Below are 16,916 nucleotides of genomic sequence, written 5' to 3' on the forward strand. Positions count from 1 at the left end.
AGTTATTGAAAGCTTTTTGAGTCTTTCATTACCAAAGGTCAGGACAGTACAAAAACATGGATTCACATGATCCCTAAGAAATGGATTAATTTGTATTTGATAATAAAGTAGAGCTTTTTTGAAAAGTTTTTTTTTGACAGTTTTTTAGAATAAATGAATGAATCTAATTAGTTTTTCCCATTGTTGTAAACTTAGGAAGTCATTAGGCATTCTAGACTTTTCCTTGTTAATGTCACCACATACCAGTATAAACAAGTGGGATATACCTATTTTAAAAGAAAAGTCTTTACACATTTTGTATTTAACAAGGGACACCTTTTTTTTTTTTTTTAATAGATTCCAGCAATGGATAGAAGAGTCATTACACCATATCAAGATGGACCAGATATTAGCTATTTGGAAGTAGAAGATGGAGATATCTTTTTGAAAGAAGAAATAAATTTGGAACAGAATTATTCGTAAGCACTGTTTCTCTCTTTTTTTTTTTTAATTTTATTTATTTATTTGACAGAGATAGCAAGAGAGGGAACACAAGCAGGGGGAGTGGGAGAGGGAGAAGCAGGCTTCCTGCTGAGCAGGGAGCCCGACGTGGGGCTCGATCCCAGGACCCTGGGATCATGACCTGAGCTGAAGGCAGATGCTTAACCATCTGAGCCACCCAGGGTGCCCCTCTCTTTTTTTTCTTTTCCTTCTTTTCTTCCCTCCTCCCCTTCTTTCCCCCTCCCCAATCTTTTACACTATTAACAGTTTTATGCTGAAAGAGAAACATTGGAGAATCCTGACGTAAGAAGTATGTACTTATGTTTATTCTTAGCCTTATTATAAGAAAGTAAGTGCATAATTATTTGCAGATGTAATAAAATTAACTGTAAATATAAAAGGAACACAACCTTTAAATTAACATGTGTGGTTGAATAAGTGCATTTATCTTAGCTACCTTCCCAAACCCTGCTGAAATCATAATAAAGAAATAAGAAAGGCATATTGCACTAGAGAGAACAGGAAAGGAGAAAACAGCAGTTAGGAGATGTACAGTTTTGGAAGTTGGAAAGTGGTTACCGAGAGTAATGACTTAGAAAAAAACTAAAACAGAATTCCAGAAAGCCTTAAGAATTAGAGATAGCAAGTTTGAAGATCAGAGTGAGTGGTTAGATTTGGAAAAGAGCATTTTTTAATATTCTTTCAAAGAGCATTGACCTCTTTCTGAACCCCTCCCATCCATCTTGACAGAAAGATTTGCCCTCTGGAGAGTTTGAACCTAAGAGGAATGCATTGCCACTATGGATTTTTTTCTGTAGAGAACCTGGCTTGTTCAAGAGATAGGACCTATAGTGACTGACATTTGGGAATTCCCCAACAAAATATCCCAAGTTCTTCAGTATCTCCCTTTGTGTGGCCAACCATTTAGCAAGCCCTGTTTAGAATTTCCAGTCTGTGTCTTAGGCTCACTTATCAACTGGTTACAGAATTACTTTCCTTCTACTTGATAAATGACTTGTTAAAATCTTTGGGCATTCAAGTAATTTACTGTGTGTATATATATATATATATACACACACACACACACATACATACATACATACATACATACATACATACATACATATATACTATGTATACTAACTGTGTAGCTCACTGAGAAACTGGTCTTGGGTTCCAGAGGTTTTTTTTAACCCCTTTTCTAGAGTTTGTTAGCATTTAGGTTACTTGAAGTTTTTGATATCTGATTATTTTACTTTTCAAGGTATTTTCCTATAAATTATCTTATTTCTAACTTTCACAGAAATAGTAGAATTAGAACAAGTTGAATTTCAGTGAAACGGAATAATTTGCTCTGGGCCATATAGATAAATGCAACTAGAGCATGCGTATTTTTTGTGTTCTCTGACTAAAATGCTATATATATTCTTTTGCTCAAAATACATAGTTCTGTTGTTAATCTGTAACTTATTTCTAAAAAATGAATTTTATATTTGCTTTTTTCCTAGGGAAAGTATGTTCAAGAAGGCAAAAACAAAAGCAAAAAAGAAGCCACGTAAGCGTTCAGATAGTTCTGGAGGTTATAACCTTTCAGATGTTATTCAGAGTCCACCATCTACAGGTTAGTGAAAGTGTCTTAGGATATATTTCCTGATCTAATTTTTCATGTCTCTGTTCTCTAATTGATTTAACATGTATTAAATACTATTGTATTTACACTTGCCAGGCCTACTGTAATAGAAAGTAGTCTTTGTCTTAGGAGGCTACAGAAAATTATAGTATATTGTAATAAATATTCTGATTGAAATTTGCTTTGGGAGCACAAAAGAAGAGCCCATATTAGTCTGAGAAGATCAGGGAAGACCGTTTAGAGGAAAATAGTACGTGAGTTGCATCTTGAAGAATGAGGAGGAGTTGGCCAGTATGCTCCCAAGACTAGAGGCACTAGAAAGAACTGCACATTTTTTATGCTTATGGTTCAGCATGACTCAGCCATATAGGGTATGTGCAGATAGATGGTAGTTGAAAACTGGTCAGATTTTGGAGGCATTTTATGACAAACTAAGGAATTTGAATTTTATTCTGAAGGCTGTGGGTAGTTGATGGATATATAATTTTTTGGAGAGGGAGAGATGGGGGGAGGGGCAGAGGGAGAAGGAGAGAGAATCCCAAGCCAACTCCACACCCAGCGTGAAGCCTGATACGGGGTTTGATCTTACCCTGAGATCACGACCTGAGCTGAAATCAAGAGTCAGTCACTCCACCAGCTGAGACACCCATGCACCCTGGGTGCATGGATATTTAAGGCGTATGATGTGAGTGGATAAAATTTATGTTTTTAGAAAGACCACTCTGTCTAGTGGCATAGAGGATTAGAGATATACAAAATATGACAGAGATACTGTTATCACATGGATTCATTTCATTTATATCAGTAATCCAATGCACATGCCATTCATGTGCATTAGGAGGTTATAATCCAGTAAAATAATACAAACCATTTCATCTCTATGCATTATGTGAGCTGTCTGAAAGTAAAGGTTAGGGGCACCTGGGTGGCTCAGTCGTTAAGCATCTGCCTTCGGTTCAGGTCACGATTCCAGGGTCCTGGGATCAAGCCCCCATCAGGCTCCCTGCTCAGCAGGAAGCCTGCTTCTCCCTCTCCCACTCTCCCTGCTTGTGTTCCCTCTCTCCCTGTCTCTCTCTCTGTCAAATAAATAAATAAAATCTTTAAAAAAAGAAAAAGTAAAGGTTATGTAGTTTTTCTAAAATTTTTTCTGTTTAATTTGAAAATCTTTTACTGAAAAGATGAAGAAAAATGAAAATCTGTATACCCTTCTTTCAGATATACTGTTAACCTCTTACCACATTTACTTTTTCATACAGACTTTCTGTTGCATGCTCTCTTCCCTCATCCTCTAAACATTCTATACGTTTTTTATAGATCCACTTGGAAGTTGTAGGCAAGACATTTTAATGTAAATTAATATTAATATGAATCTCCTAAGAATCAGGATATTCTTCTACATAACCACAGTATCGTTATCACATCTACAATATCATCACATTTAAGACAATTGACATTAATCCACTAATATTATCTAGTTTTATAGTCTCTATTCAGATTTCCCTGATTGTCCAAGAATGTTTTTATAGGCTTTTGTGTTTTAACCTTAAAAAAGACCTAGTATCCTATGAAGATAGACATTGCCTTTGTTTATTAATGTCTCCTTAGTCTCTTTTAACTAGAGCAGCACCTCTCACACCTTTTTGTTTTGTTTCCAAAAGTTCAGGCCAGTGGTATAGACTGTTCCACATTCATCTGATTACATCCAGATTAAACTATCTAAATTTTAGTAGTTTCTTTCAGTGAGTGAAAATATGGAAATGTGACCATAAAATAATGAGACTACAGTATGGCTTTAAGAAATTATATGTGTGTCTATAGCAGTAAGACATAAACAGGTGCAATTTCTATCAGTATTTTCATACAAGTGTTTGTGTCCCTGTTGGAGGGGGGAGTTGTCATTCAGGGTAAAGAAAGAATGTCTTTTTATGTTTAACAATGATCTACAAATTAGGTACTTGATGTGTTCGGTAATGCTCAAAGGATAAATCGTGTCAAGAATAGTTACTTTAGATAACACAAAAAGATATATAAAATATACCTAAATATAAAAAAGATAATATACCTAAATTGATTGATGAAGCACTAAAGGTCTTTCACATTTACTACATCTCTTGATTCCTGTTTTAGGATCTTTCAAAGTGTAAAATTCTGTGATTTTCTGTTCTCTGTGTTACATGAGTTAACCTCTAGTCCTTAGAAGGACACATGGAAAGATGAATAAATGGATAGACAGATAGTCATGAAACTAGTGATTTCCTAGTCGCCTAAAAGAGTTAGGGAAAAAGCAGATATTTGGTTTTATTTATTTATTTGAGAGACCATGAGTGGGGGTGGGGAGTGTGAAACAGAGAGGGAGAAGAACAGACTCTACGCTGAGCACAGACCCTGACATGGGGCTGGATACCAGAACCCTGAGATCATGACCTGAGCTGAAACTGAGAGTCTTATGGCTTGACCAGCTGAGCCACCCAGGCACCCCTATTTGGTTTGCTTTAAGTAGTGGTATTATTAGCACATGTGTTAGAATCTTAGCATTTCATAGCTGGAAGAGACATTAATAATGAGCTAGTTTATGTCTCTTCCTTTAAACCTGAGGAAACAAGCTCAGAAAACTGGTGATTTGAGGTAGTGCCAGACAGAAATAGAATTTATTTTTTCAATTCCAGTCTGTGTTCTTTGTGCTATACCACTTTTTGTGGCCAAAGCAGATAATGATTTAAAGGTCACATTTAAACCGGGGACCAAAAAGACCTGTTTTGGAAGTAAATTTATTTTTGTTGATCCTTAACATTAGACAAAAGACATTCTGTGAAAATGATATACACTAAAAATAATTGTTGGCCACTTTAAACATCATCTTTATTCATTAGATTTATTTCTAATTGACTTTTGGGAGCATTCTGGCATTAAATACACTCTCTTAGATAAAAATTTTCTGCTGGGTGCCTGGGTGGCAGAGTCGGTTAAGCATCTTATTCTTAGTTTTGGCTCAGGTTGTGATCTTGGGATCATGAGATCCAGCCCTGCGTCCTGCTCCGTGCTCAGTGTGGAGTCTGCTTGGGATTCTCTCTCCCTCTGCCCCTCCCGTTTATGTTCTCACTCTCTCTAAAATGAATAAATAAATCTTCAAAAAAAACTTTGCTGCTCTTAAAAGTATTTAAAAGACTGCAGGGGTGCTGAATGTTGTTTCCAAACTATTTTAGCAGTGACAGCAACAAAAGAGGCCTATATCTTGTCAAAGTGATTTACTTTAAAGTAAACACACTTCTTTGTATAAGAAGTGGTATGTTTTATTTATTTTTAAGTCATTTGTAAAACTTTTAGTTACAGCTCATATATGTAGGGTTTTTTTGCTACCTATTTAGATTCTACTAATATTGAAATATGTGAAAATAAACACATGAACTTAAACAAAAGTTTATTGTTTTCTCTATATTTGAAATGATTCTGATGTACTAATGAATATGGATACCAGGTATGGCAGGGAGACAGGTATTTAGGTTGTCTAGGAGAAGAAATGGTATGTACATTTCTAACAACCCTTTTGCTTTAGGTGATAAGCTAATTAAAATAGTTTTCAATCCACAGATTTTTTTTTTTGCAGAAGTATAAACCCTCAAACAGGCCACAGTGGGCTTCAGCATAGCCTCTGCTACTGGACCAGTCTGTTGACTGGAGTAGAAAGGCTATAATGTTCCTCCCACACAGAATGGGGCCAGTCCCCCTGTGCATGGGTGCAGAGAAATTGGTACAGAGAGATGAGAAAGGGGAGGGTCTGAAGTTTATTAATTTTTGCTTTTTTATGGAGAGGAAGTTCTGAATCACTTCTTAAAGCAGATCCAAAGAAGTGTCTTCCTTAGGTTCATTGCATAATTGCTGTGTAATCGAAATGGCTAAAACTGTTGTTTTAAAGTCTCCTCCATTTCAGTTTTTTATTTTAACTGATTTTTTTCATCAGTTAGCTTGAATTGCCAAGATTTGATACAGTCAATATAATATAAATGTTTTAAAATCTCTGGATAAATGGAAGTTTTTAGCTCTGTTTAGTTCACTGAATGTAATACACATGTTTAATGTATATGTGTTTAAATATTTTTAAAAATTTTACCTTTCAGGACTGTTAAAGTCTGGTAAGACCAATTCTGTGGAATCTCTTCCCGAACTGTTGACATCAGACTCTGAAGGAAGCTATGCAGGAGTGGGTAGTCCTAGAGATTTACAATCCCCTGATTTCACAGCAGGATTTCAGTCAGATAAACTTGAGGTTTGTTTTTTATTAATTAATGCACTGTTTTCTTCAAATTTTAGATCTATAGACAATTTATCTTTAGTTTTTTATTATTTTTTGCTCTAACTTTAAAATACTCTCCTGGCTGGTTTATAAAAAAAAATATAATATGTGTAGTATTAGTTTTCTCAAATTTGCCTTATGTTTCTAGTTTTAAAGATTTTAATGGCAGTTTGAGCCTTTTATGACATATTTCTAATCTTTCTGTCATTAAAATATAATGTTGATATAAAATATAGTAACACTGTATAGACATATGGAGAAATATATTTATAGCTAAATTACTTGAAATTTATTTTGCGAAACGTCAGTTAACACCAGCTAAAAACTGTCAAAAGAAAATGATTTTGAAAGTAAGCCTAACTTCAAATTCTGCATAGTCTCTTTCCTCTATCATGTTACTAGGAGCAATACAATATAGAATGGAGTTCTCCTATTCTAGCACAATTGACATTAAGCTACAGAATTTCTAGTCTGGTTAAACTCTGGGGAGGCCATTTTTTAGACATCTCTTAACATTTTATTCCGTAATTGTTAATCTACAGGAAAGTGTCTAACTTATTAGATACAGTCATTTTTCTCTAACTCCTAGTCCTCCACAGAACTATTAGAACTTTGAGAAATTCATGAGACAATGGAAAATTTACCCATTCTTCTTGGTCTTCTAGGCCTCAAGGATTGATTTTTTTTTTTTTAATGTGGTTCTTAAAATTTATTTTTATTATTTTTTTTTATGAGGATAGAAGTTTGGGGGCAATTCATATTAACCTCAAGTTGGGTGTAGAAGACAATTGAGGTTAAAAAGGAAGATTAAAGGCATGCTGTGAATGTCTGGCAATAAGAATCTATCCTGACAATGGAAATAGCCATTTTAATAACTTCTTTGATCTATTGTAATGGCAGTTGTTTTAGGGTTCCTTTTGAACTGTCAATATTATTTAACTTTAATTTTATTCATAGTGAATTATATGACATTAATATGAAACAAAAAGTCTGGCATAAAAGTCATGGACATTGATTTTAAAGTTATTGATTCATATCTTATTTGAACTTTATTAACATTTTTAATACTCATGTTAATAGGGATTTAATGTGCAAACTTATTCCCTAAATATTATTCCCAAAGCTCATGATAATTGGGTTATAGTCACTGATAAGTTCTGAGAATTGGTTAAGACACTAAACTAGAAGAATGCTGGATGATTATTGTTATAAGATTTTATGCTTTAATATAATTTAACCAGTGCTTATTAAGTACCAACTATATGTCAGCTACTATGCCAGGTGCCTATTATTCATTTTTTAATTTTTTTTTTTTTTTTTAATCTTCAGGGGAAAATTAAACCATATGTTAATGGTACACCTCCTACATATTCAAGGGAAGATTTAAAACCATGGGAAAAATCACCAGTACTTAACATATCTGCTCCACAAACCATTCCCAGTAACAGAATTGATACTATAAGCTCTTCCACTTGGGTTGCTGGCTCTTTCAGGTAGCATTTTGATTTTGTTCTGTACCTATTCGAGAAATATTCATTTTTAGTCCAATGGAAATTTTTAATGAAGCACATTTAAAAAGTATTAATGTAAATTTCTAATACATAGAAAATTACCTAAATGCATACAGATTAGTAGCCAGCTAAAATAAGCACTTTTTTTCCCAGACAGAATTTAGTTCCCTTTGTACAGTCATTTGTGAAAATTGGTAAATACTATATAACACGCACATACCTATATCTAGATATGTATTGACTTAATAGCTATTTTTTTGATAGTATATATTCATTAAAACTTCCATTCCGGAAGACTGTTTTGTCATTTGTAGGCCTACTTTTTGTTTTTAGCATATTAAAGGTTATTTAAGAGCTCACAAAATGTATTTTGTATCACAAAATGTATCAGTTACTTTTCAGAGGACATTCATTTAATGTTACACTGTGCTTTGACTTGCCTGTATTAAATCCATATTTTTCTTTAGAAAAGTCCATTTTTAAGTGGAAGGAGTAGATATAATTAGAATGCAGTATTCTTTTAGAGTGTTTATTGAGCTTGTTTCATCTTTATATACCTACTATGGTTTATCATAGGCTAAAACTGTTGACTTACCAATTATATTTATGTAATTATTTTGAAATGTGCTGTATTTTGCAAAGTTGGGAGACCAGATTATGATGTGCCAGTTTATGTTGCTTCATATTCTAAAAGTAGTTTAGAAATCAGTCTCAAATTTTTTGCCTTTTTAAGTCAACATGTTTGTGGAACACTGAAAAGCATCTTCTAATCACTAGGTTATTTTATTAAATGTGTTTTAAGAATAATTCGCTTGGTGTAAAGTCAGCAAAATAGACTGGCTATTTCTAAAGATTGTAGAATTTTTTTTCTCATTATTGTGTAACTCCCCCAGGTGGGTTTCTAATATTATTGAGCACTCCCAAGCTTTACTGTTAAATTTTTGCTGTTAACATTAGACAGTAGTAAGAATTTTGTTAAAAATAGAATATAATTTGCAAGTTCTATTCACCTTAAAGGATAAGAATTTAAGCAGAACTTTGATTACTTCTGCCTGAGTTAGAAAAGAATCATTTTATTGCTTGGCTTTTTTTTTTTTTTTTTTTTTTTTGAGAGCTTCAGTTATGACTTTGGATGCATTTTAGTTGTTTAATGTATATATAAAAGTAGCTTTCATTCAGAGTATCCTTTTTGAATTTGGCCATAGCTGACAAATTTGAAATTAGTCTCTCATTATCAATCTTATATATAGTTTACAGTTTCAGTGAAGTTTGGGGGTTGGACTTTATGGATCAATAACTGTGTTGTAAAGTACCTTTCATATGTATTTTAGTCCTGTCAGCCCTCCTGTCATGGATCTCAGAACCATCATGCAAATTGAAGAAAGTAGACAAAAATGTGGAGCTACACCAAAGACAAATTTGGGGTTGGTTAAAAAATCATAAAAAAGGAAAGATGGTGTTGTTTTATAGTTCTAAAGAATTGGAAAGGCCTACTGGATTTTTTTTTCTACATTTGATATTAAATTATAAGCTCTTTCCTTAGGTACTGTAGCCTTCCTAACATTTCTTAGATATATGCTAAAGATTGAGTTGGGTTGGTAGTCCAGCTCTTGTGGAATATGGTGTTGTCAGAAATTGGCCTCTAAAATGATCATTGTGAACTATTTCTGATACAAGTGTGATGTAAATATATTAGGAAGGCTCATTTGTAGCTATTATTTGATCATTGATAGTGTAAACTGTTATTGTCACTGTTGAATCTGGTGGCCATTTTGATCTAATAGTAGTAAAATCATATCAAACAGAAAGCAATATAATTACCTGTAACCTTCATTAAGTAGAAATTAACACTAATTCATTTAATTTCTAGCAAAATGATTTCTCCTGGAGTTAAACTTTCTCAGAAGCAACGAAAAATGATTGCAATGACTACCAAAGAAAACAATTCAGGAACGAATAGCATGGAAACAGCTTTAACTGCTCCTTCAAAAACTCCAAAGCCAGCGAATGCATGGTATGCTTTAAATTTTATTAAAATAAACAGAGATCTGTGCATTAGCTTTTAAGGTAGTTCTTGGCTTCTGGGTCCCCCTCCCATCTTTTCAAATATTTCATTCCTCTCTTTGCTTTTAAATTAAAAAAAAAAAAAAAAAATTACTTCACAAGGTCTAGTTTTTATTTTGACATTTACATCATGGTTTCCAAAATTTTTTGTACATAGATACAATTTCTTCTTGGTATTCTTTTTTATCTTCTTTTAAAGATTTTATTTGGGAAAGAGTGAGAGAGCACAAGCCGGGGGCGGGGTAGAGGGAGAAGCAGACTCTCCACTCACTGAACAGGGAGCCTCATGTGGGGCTTGATCATACCTGAACCACCAAGGTGCCCCACTTCTTGGTATCCTAATTAGTGTGTACTGCTAAAGTAATTTAAGGAAACAGTCTTATTTTTTTAAGAAACAATATATATATCATATAAAAATTGGATAAACAATTTTTTTTTTTTTACCACCTTACTTTCTTTGTCCTTTTGGATATATCATTAATATGTTGTTATAATCACAGCTTTCATCGTCACTTTTAAGCAGGGGTATTTACTTGCTGTAAGTTTTCTCCATTAGAGTTTACTTAAAATGGCAGCATTAATAGGAACAATCTCTAAAAAGGTCAGCTAGCAATTTGAGGTATATAAAATAGGTTGTACCTCCTGCTTCCCTTCTAGCCTCCCGTTTCTTTGTAGTTTATATCATGATAACTAAAAAGCAATTCTAGAGGAAAAGTATATGGATAGTGTGAAGGGCAAGAAAGAGATTCATTGAACTCCATTTTCTCAGAAGGACTGAGGAGGGTCTTGGAGGCTACCCTTTGTTGGAGGGAATCCTTTCATTGCTTCTTTTATTTATTATTATTATTATTTTTTTGAGAGAGAAAGAGAACAGGGTGGAGAGGGGCAGAAGGAGCAGGAGAAAGAGAATCTTAAGCTCCAGACCCAAAGCAGAGCCAGACACGGGACTCAGTCTCATGACCCTGAGATCATGACCTGAGCTGAAATCAAAAGTTGGATGCTTACCCCACTGAGCCAACCAGGTGCCCCCCCCTTTCATTGCTTCTAATGCCACCTTTTCTACTTGTAAGAGAATAGTTTTCCCAATTAAAATGTAAATTATTTTGAAGCTAGTGGCAACTAATTTTGAGTGCTACCAAGGGAACTAAATTAATGTCTGTCAGAGCTACTTGTAGATCTAAAGCATGATCACAGAAAAGAAAGTAAAGGAAGAGGTGGGAAAACCCAGGTAAAAAGGATAAAATTTGAGAGAATTAGTTTAGTAGAATGTTTTAATTCATCAGTATTTGTTGCATACCTTGTATATATGAGACAGTATTTGGTAGACTGATTTGGTCATTGCCTCTGTAGGGTTTGTGGGATAGCCGTTTCAACATTGAGTTGTGTTTTCCCTAAAGAAAAGTATGGAGGAGACACAAAAAAGTTCTTGGATCAGCTCTCAAGATACTAAATATACTGCAATTTCAGAGAATTAACTAAGCATATGAGGAAGCTTTGGGCTTAGTAATATAGTTTTAGCCATGCCATTAATCAGTTTCATTATTTAAAAGCAAAAATTAGAGGAGGATCCCAGGGAAGATGGTGCATTAGGAGGACTCTAAGCTCACTTCGTCCCACAATGCACACATAACACACACATCATTGTAAATAACCCAGAAAATTATCCAGAGACTGGCAGAACAAACTCTACAACTAAATCTAGAGAAGAGACCACATCAAAGAGTGTAAGAAAGCCAGAGACAGTGGGGAGCTAAATGGACTTCGCTGGAGGAAGGGACTTGAGGGTGCAGAGAGGGGAGACAGATTGTCACACCAAGGAGCCTGCATGGGGAAAACGAATCCCCATAACATTTGGCTTTGAAAACTAGAGGGATGGAATTTTGTGAGTTCTTACAACCCCAGGACTTAAAACATGGAATTTTAAAAATCAGCAGGGAGATTTGGGAGAACCTTTAGGGCTATAAGAAAAAGAGTCAGCACAACAAACAGCCTACTGACCTACAGCACAGAAGCAGCAGTTTGAAAAACCCCTGGGGCAAATGGGAGGGAGAATTATTTACTAATCTCAAAGCATGTTCCAGAGGGACAGAGATCATTGGGAGACTCCTCCAGGAACAGAGGAGCTGGCAGGTGCCATTTCCCCAGCCCACTTCTGTGCCTTGGGGATCTGCCCCCTCCAGCCAGGCTTGCCTTAGTCTGGCACTGCAGGTCTCCACCCCCCAAAAGACCAGCAAAGCCTTTCCAATACCACATCTCCTGACAGTGCACTTTTCAGGGCCTCTCTTGCAGAAGACCAGCAGGCACTTTGTTAAAACTGTGCATCCCACCCCTGCATGCATTGTAGACAGGCCCAGCTGGCCTGCCTTGTGTTGGAGGCACATCCCCCTAGCAGGGGACCGGCATGCAAAACTTGTAGGCGCTGTGTACCCTGTCCACCCACACTTGCAGATTGGCCCTGGCCAACATTGGTCAGCGGCAGCCCATCCCCTCTAGCAGAGGACTGGTATGCATTTGTTAAAACTGCATCCAGCCGACGTATTTTGCTGATCAGCCCAGATGGCCATGGTCCTTGCAGAGGCTCATCTCTTCTCCCAGGGGACCTACTGCATGCCCCACCCCTGATCATGTTGTAGATCCACCCCACCAATACACTCTCGCACAGAGCCCATTCAGACCAGGGCCACAAGCTTGGCAGTGTGCAAGCAACCCTGACAGGGGCCAACACCACTCCAAAGTGACTCCTACCCTGGGGGAGAGGAAAAGATAACCACACAAACCAATTAAACTATAGCCCCAGCAGTGGGCTAGGGGCAGACAGCTGGTCTGATAGCAGGCTCCGCCCACCAACAAAAGCGTCTCAGGGGACAACACAGGGAAAGTACTCTGTAATTTGGTGCTACTGCATGTCAGGCAAAAGCCTGGTTTGACTCAATTCAAGCCCAACGTGGCCCCAGACTGGTCCAGTAACACCACAGGGATCAAACATTGCCCACAATAGGCAAAGTGAGCCACTGCAGACAACTGGACTGAAGCAAAAAGTAGTTTGGCCACAGTAGCACGGCACATGCAACACATATAGGAGACACCCCTGAAGCGCCACATTCTGGTAAACAGGTGACACTGCACTGCCGGGCACTACATGGCATCTTCCTCATAAGGTTACTTCTTTCAAGAGTAGATGTAGCCAATTTTTCCTGAGTCATAGAAACACAGAAAGCTAGATAAAATGAGAAAGAGGAATATGTTCCAAATGAAAGAACAAGACAAAACCATAGCAAGAGACCTAAGCAAAAGAGATAAATAATATGCCTGATAGAGAATTTAAAGTAATCGTCATAAAGATAATCATTGTACTTGAAAGAGTGGAGGACATCAGTGAGACCCTTAACAAAGAGATTAAAAAGAATCAGAGATGAAGAATACAATAAATGAAATTAAAAATACACTAGATGGAATAAAGAGCAGACTAAAGGAAGCAGAACAAATCAGTGACCTGGAGGACAAAGTTACATAAAGTAATAAAGCTGAGCAGGTGAGAGAAAGAAGATTATGCAAAATGAGAACTTAGGTAACTCCGTGACTCCATCAAGTGTATTAACATTCACATTATAGGGATGCCTGAAGAGTAGAGGGAAAACAGGCAGAAAATTTATTTGAAGAAATAACAGCTGAAAACTTCCCCAATCTTGAAATTCAGATCCAGGAGGTACAGAGAGCCCCCAACAAAATCAACTCAAGGAAGTCCATACCAAGACACATAGTAATAAAAATGGCAAAAAGCAGTGATAAAGAACTTTAAAAGCAGCGAAAAAAAAGAAGACAATTACATACAAGGGAAACCCCATAAGGCTATCAGTGGATTTTTTAGCAGAAACTTTATAGGCCAGAAGAGATTGGCATGATACATTCAAAGTGCTGAAAGGAAAAGAACTGCAGCCAGCAATACTCTATCCAACAAGGCTTTCATTCAGAATAGGAGAGATAAAAAGTTTCCCAAACACAAGTTAAAGAAGTTCATGACTACTAAACTAGCCCTACAAGAAATGTTAAAGAGGACTCTTTGAGTGGAAAGACCCTAAGTAAGAAAAGAAGCACAAAAGTAGTAAAAATAAGTGTATCTGGAAAAAAAAAAACAAAACAGTGAAGGGACTCACAAAATGAAAGTATGTAAAATATGACATCATATACCTAAATTGTGATGGGAAGAGGAGTAAATGGGTTCAACTTAAGTGACCATCAAGTTCATATAGACTGGCATATGCAGAAGATATATACAAACCTAATGGTAACCACAAATTAAAAACCAGTAATAGACATTATATGTTAAAAAAAAAAAAAAAGCAGTAACAGAAAAATGAAGGGGGGGAAATCGGAGGGGGAGACGAACCATCAGAGACTATGGACTCTGAGAAACAAACAGTTTTAGAGGGGCAGAGGATGGGGGGGTGGGTTAGCCTGGTGATGGGTATTAAAGAGCACACGTACTGAATGGAGCACTGGGTATTATATGCAAACAATCATGGAACACTACATCAAAAACTAATGATGTAATGTATGGTGATTAACATAATAAAATAAAAAAATTAAAAAACCAATAATAGATATGCAAAAAAACAAAGAGAAAGGAATCCAAATATTATCATGAAAGAAAGCCAACTTATGGTGAGAGAAGAGAGCAGTGGAAGAAAGAAACAGAGAAAACTATAAAAACAACCACAAAACAAGTAACAAAAAGGCAATACATACCTATCAAAAATCACTTTAAATGTAAATGTACTAAATGCTCCAATCAAAAGACATAGTGTGAAAGAATGGATTAAAAAAACAAGACCCATCCATATGCCTTTAAGAGACTCCATTTCAGACCTAAAGACACCCTCAGACTGAAAGTGAGGGGATGGAAAAACATACAAATCAATGTGAATAGAAAGCCGGGGTAGCAATACTTAATACTGGACAAAATAGACTTTAAAAACAAAGGTTGTAACAAGAGACAAAGAAAGATGCTCTATAGTCATAAAGGGGATGATCCAACAAGAGGATATAATAATTGTAAATATCTGTGCATCCAACATTGGGACACTGAAATACATTAAACAGTTAATAGCAAACATAAAGGAAATACTCGATAGTAATACAATAATAAGAGACTTTAACACCCCACTTACATCAATCAGATCATCTAAACAAAATCAACCAGGAAACAGTGGCTTTGAATGATGCGTTGGGCCAGATGGATTTAATACATATATTCAGAACATTCCATCCTAAAATAGAATACACATTCTTTTCAAATGCACGTGGAACATTTTCCAAAATAGATCACATATTAGACCACAAAACAAACTCAAAAAGATTGAAGTCATACTATGCGTTTTTTCTGACCACAATGCTATGAAACTAAAAATCAACCACAATAGAAAAATCTGGGGGGTGCCTGGGTGGCGCAGTCAGATAAGTATCTGACTCTTGGTTTCGGCTCAGGTCATGATCTCAGGGTTGTGAGATCGAGCCCATCTCGCTGAAAGTGGAGTCTACTTAAGACTCTTCTCCCTCTGCCCCTCTCCCCTGCTTGTGTTCTCTCTCAAATCTTTAAAAAAAAAATCTGGAAAGAGGACAAATACACGGAGGTTAAATAACATGCTAGTAAACAATGAATGGGTTAACTCAAATCAAAGAAGGCATCAAAAAATACATGGGGACAAATGAAAATGAAAACACAGTGGTCCAAAATCTGGGCTGTAGCAGAAGCAGTTCTTTTTTTTTTTAAAGATTTTATTTATTTATTTGACAGAGAGAGACAAAGCGAGAGAGGGAACACATGCCCTGAGCCGAAGGCAGACGCTTAATGACTGAGCCACCCAGGTGCCCCAGCAGAAGCAGTTCTAAGAGAAGTTTATATCAATACAGGCCTACGTTTTGAAGCAAGAAATGTCTCAAACTACCTAACCTCACACCTGAAGGAGCTAGAAAGAGAACAAACAAAACCCCAAACCTGCTGTAGAAGGCAGGAAATAATAAAGATTAGAGCGGAAATAAATGATAAAGAAACTAAAAAAACAATAGAACAGATCGATGAAACCAGGAACTGGTTCTTTGTAAAGATCAAAAAAATTGATAAATTTGTAGCCAAACTGATCCTCCCCCCCAAAATTAAACAAAATCAAATGAAAGAGGAATAACAACCGACACCACAGAAATACAAAGAATTGTAAGAGAATATTATGAAAGATTATATGCCAACAAATTGGACAACCTAGAAGAAATGGATAAATTCCTAGAAACGTATAACCTATCAAAACTGAAGCAGGAAGAAATAGAATATAGGAACAGATTGATTACTAGCAATGAAACTGAATCAGTAATCAAAAAACTCCCAACAAAAAAGTCCAGGACCAGATGGCTTCACATGTTGAATTCTACCAAATATTTAAAGAAGAGTTAATATCTATTCTTTTCAAACTTTTCCAGAAAAATAGAAGAGGAAGAAACTCCAAATTCATTCTATGAGGCCAGCATTACCCTGATACCAAAATCAGATAAAGACAGAACCTCCCCCCAAAAAAACTTCAGTCCAGTATCTCTGATGAACATAGATTCAAAAATCCTCAACAAACTATTGGCAAACTGAATCCAACAATATAGTAAGAATATCATTCACCAAGATCAAGTGGGATTTATTTCTGGGATGCAAGGGTGGTTCAGTATTCACAAATCAATCAAGGTGATACATTACATTAACAAGAGAAAGGAAAAAAAAACCCATATGATCATTTCAATAGATACAGAACAAGCATTGGACAAATTGACAAGTTGACAAAGTACAACTACCGTTCATAATAAAAACCCTCAACAAAGTAGATTTAGCGGGAACATACCTCAACTTAATGAAGTCCACGTATGAAAAACCCACAGCTAACAGCATACTCAATGGTGAAAA

The 16,916-nt window shown here is 35.9% G+C and overlaps 1 protein-coding gene across 5 annotated transcripts in view; it reads left to right on the forward strand.

The window, feature by feature from the left end:
- The window catches only part of IBTK (inhibitor of Bruton tyrosine kinase), a 106,990-nt gene that overhangs the window by 64,910 nt on the left and 25,164 nt on the right, over positions 1–16,916 (forward strand). For all 5 annotated transcript variants that reach the window (XM_027601603.2, XM_027601601.2, XM_027601602.2 and 2 more), the window contains 6 exons: positions 337–458; positions 1,989–2,101; positions 6,226–6,374; positions 7,731–7,894; positions 9,244–9,336; positions 9,783–9,926. In XM_027601603.2, the coding sequence (XP_027457404.1) occupies positions 337–458; positions 1,989–2,101; positions 6,226–6,374; positions 7,731–7,894; positions 9,244–9,336; positions 9,783–9,926 (785 nt within the window). The remainder of the gene's footprint in view (positions 1–336; positions 459–1,988; positions 2,102–6,225; positions 6,375–7,730; positions 7,895–9,243; positions 9,337–9,782; positions 9,927–16,916) is intronic.

The sequence above is a fragment of the Zalophus californianus genome, chromosome 7 (genome assembly GCF_009762305.2).
Source record: "Zalophus californianus isolate mZalCal1 chromosome 7, mZalCal1.pri.v2, whole genome shotgun sequence".
Taxonomy (NCBI): Eukaryota; Metazoa; Chordata; class Mammalia; order Carnivora; family Otariidae; genus Zalophus; species Zalophus californianus.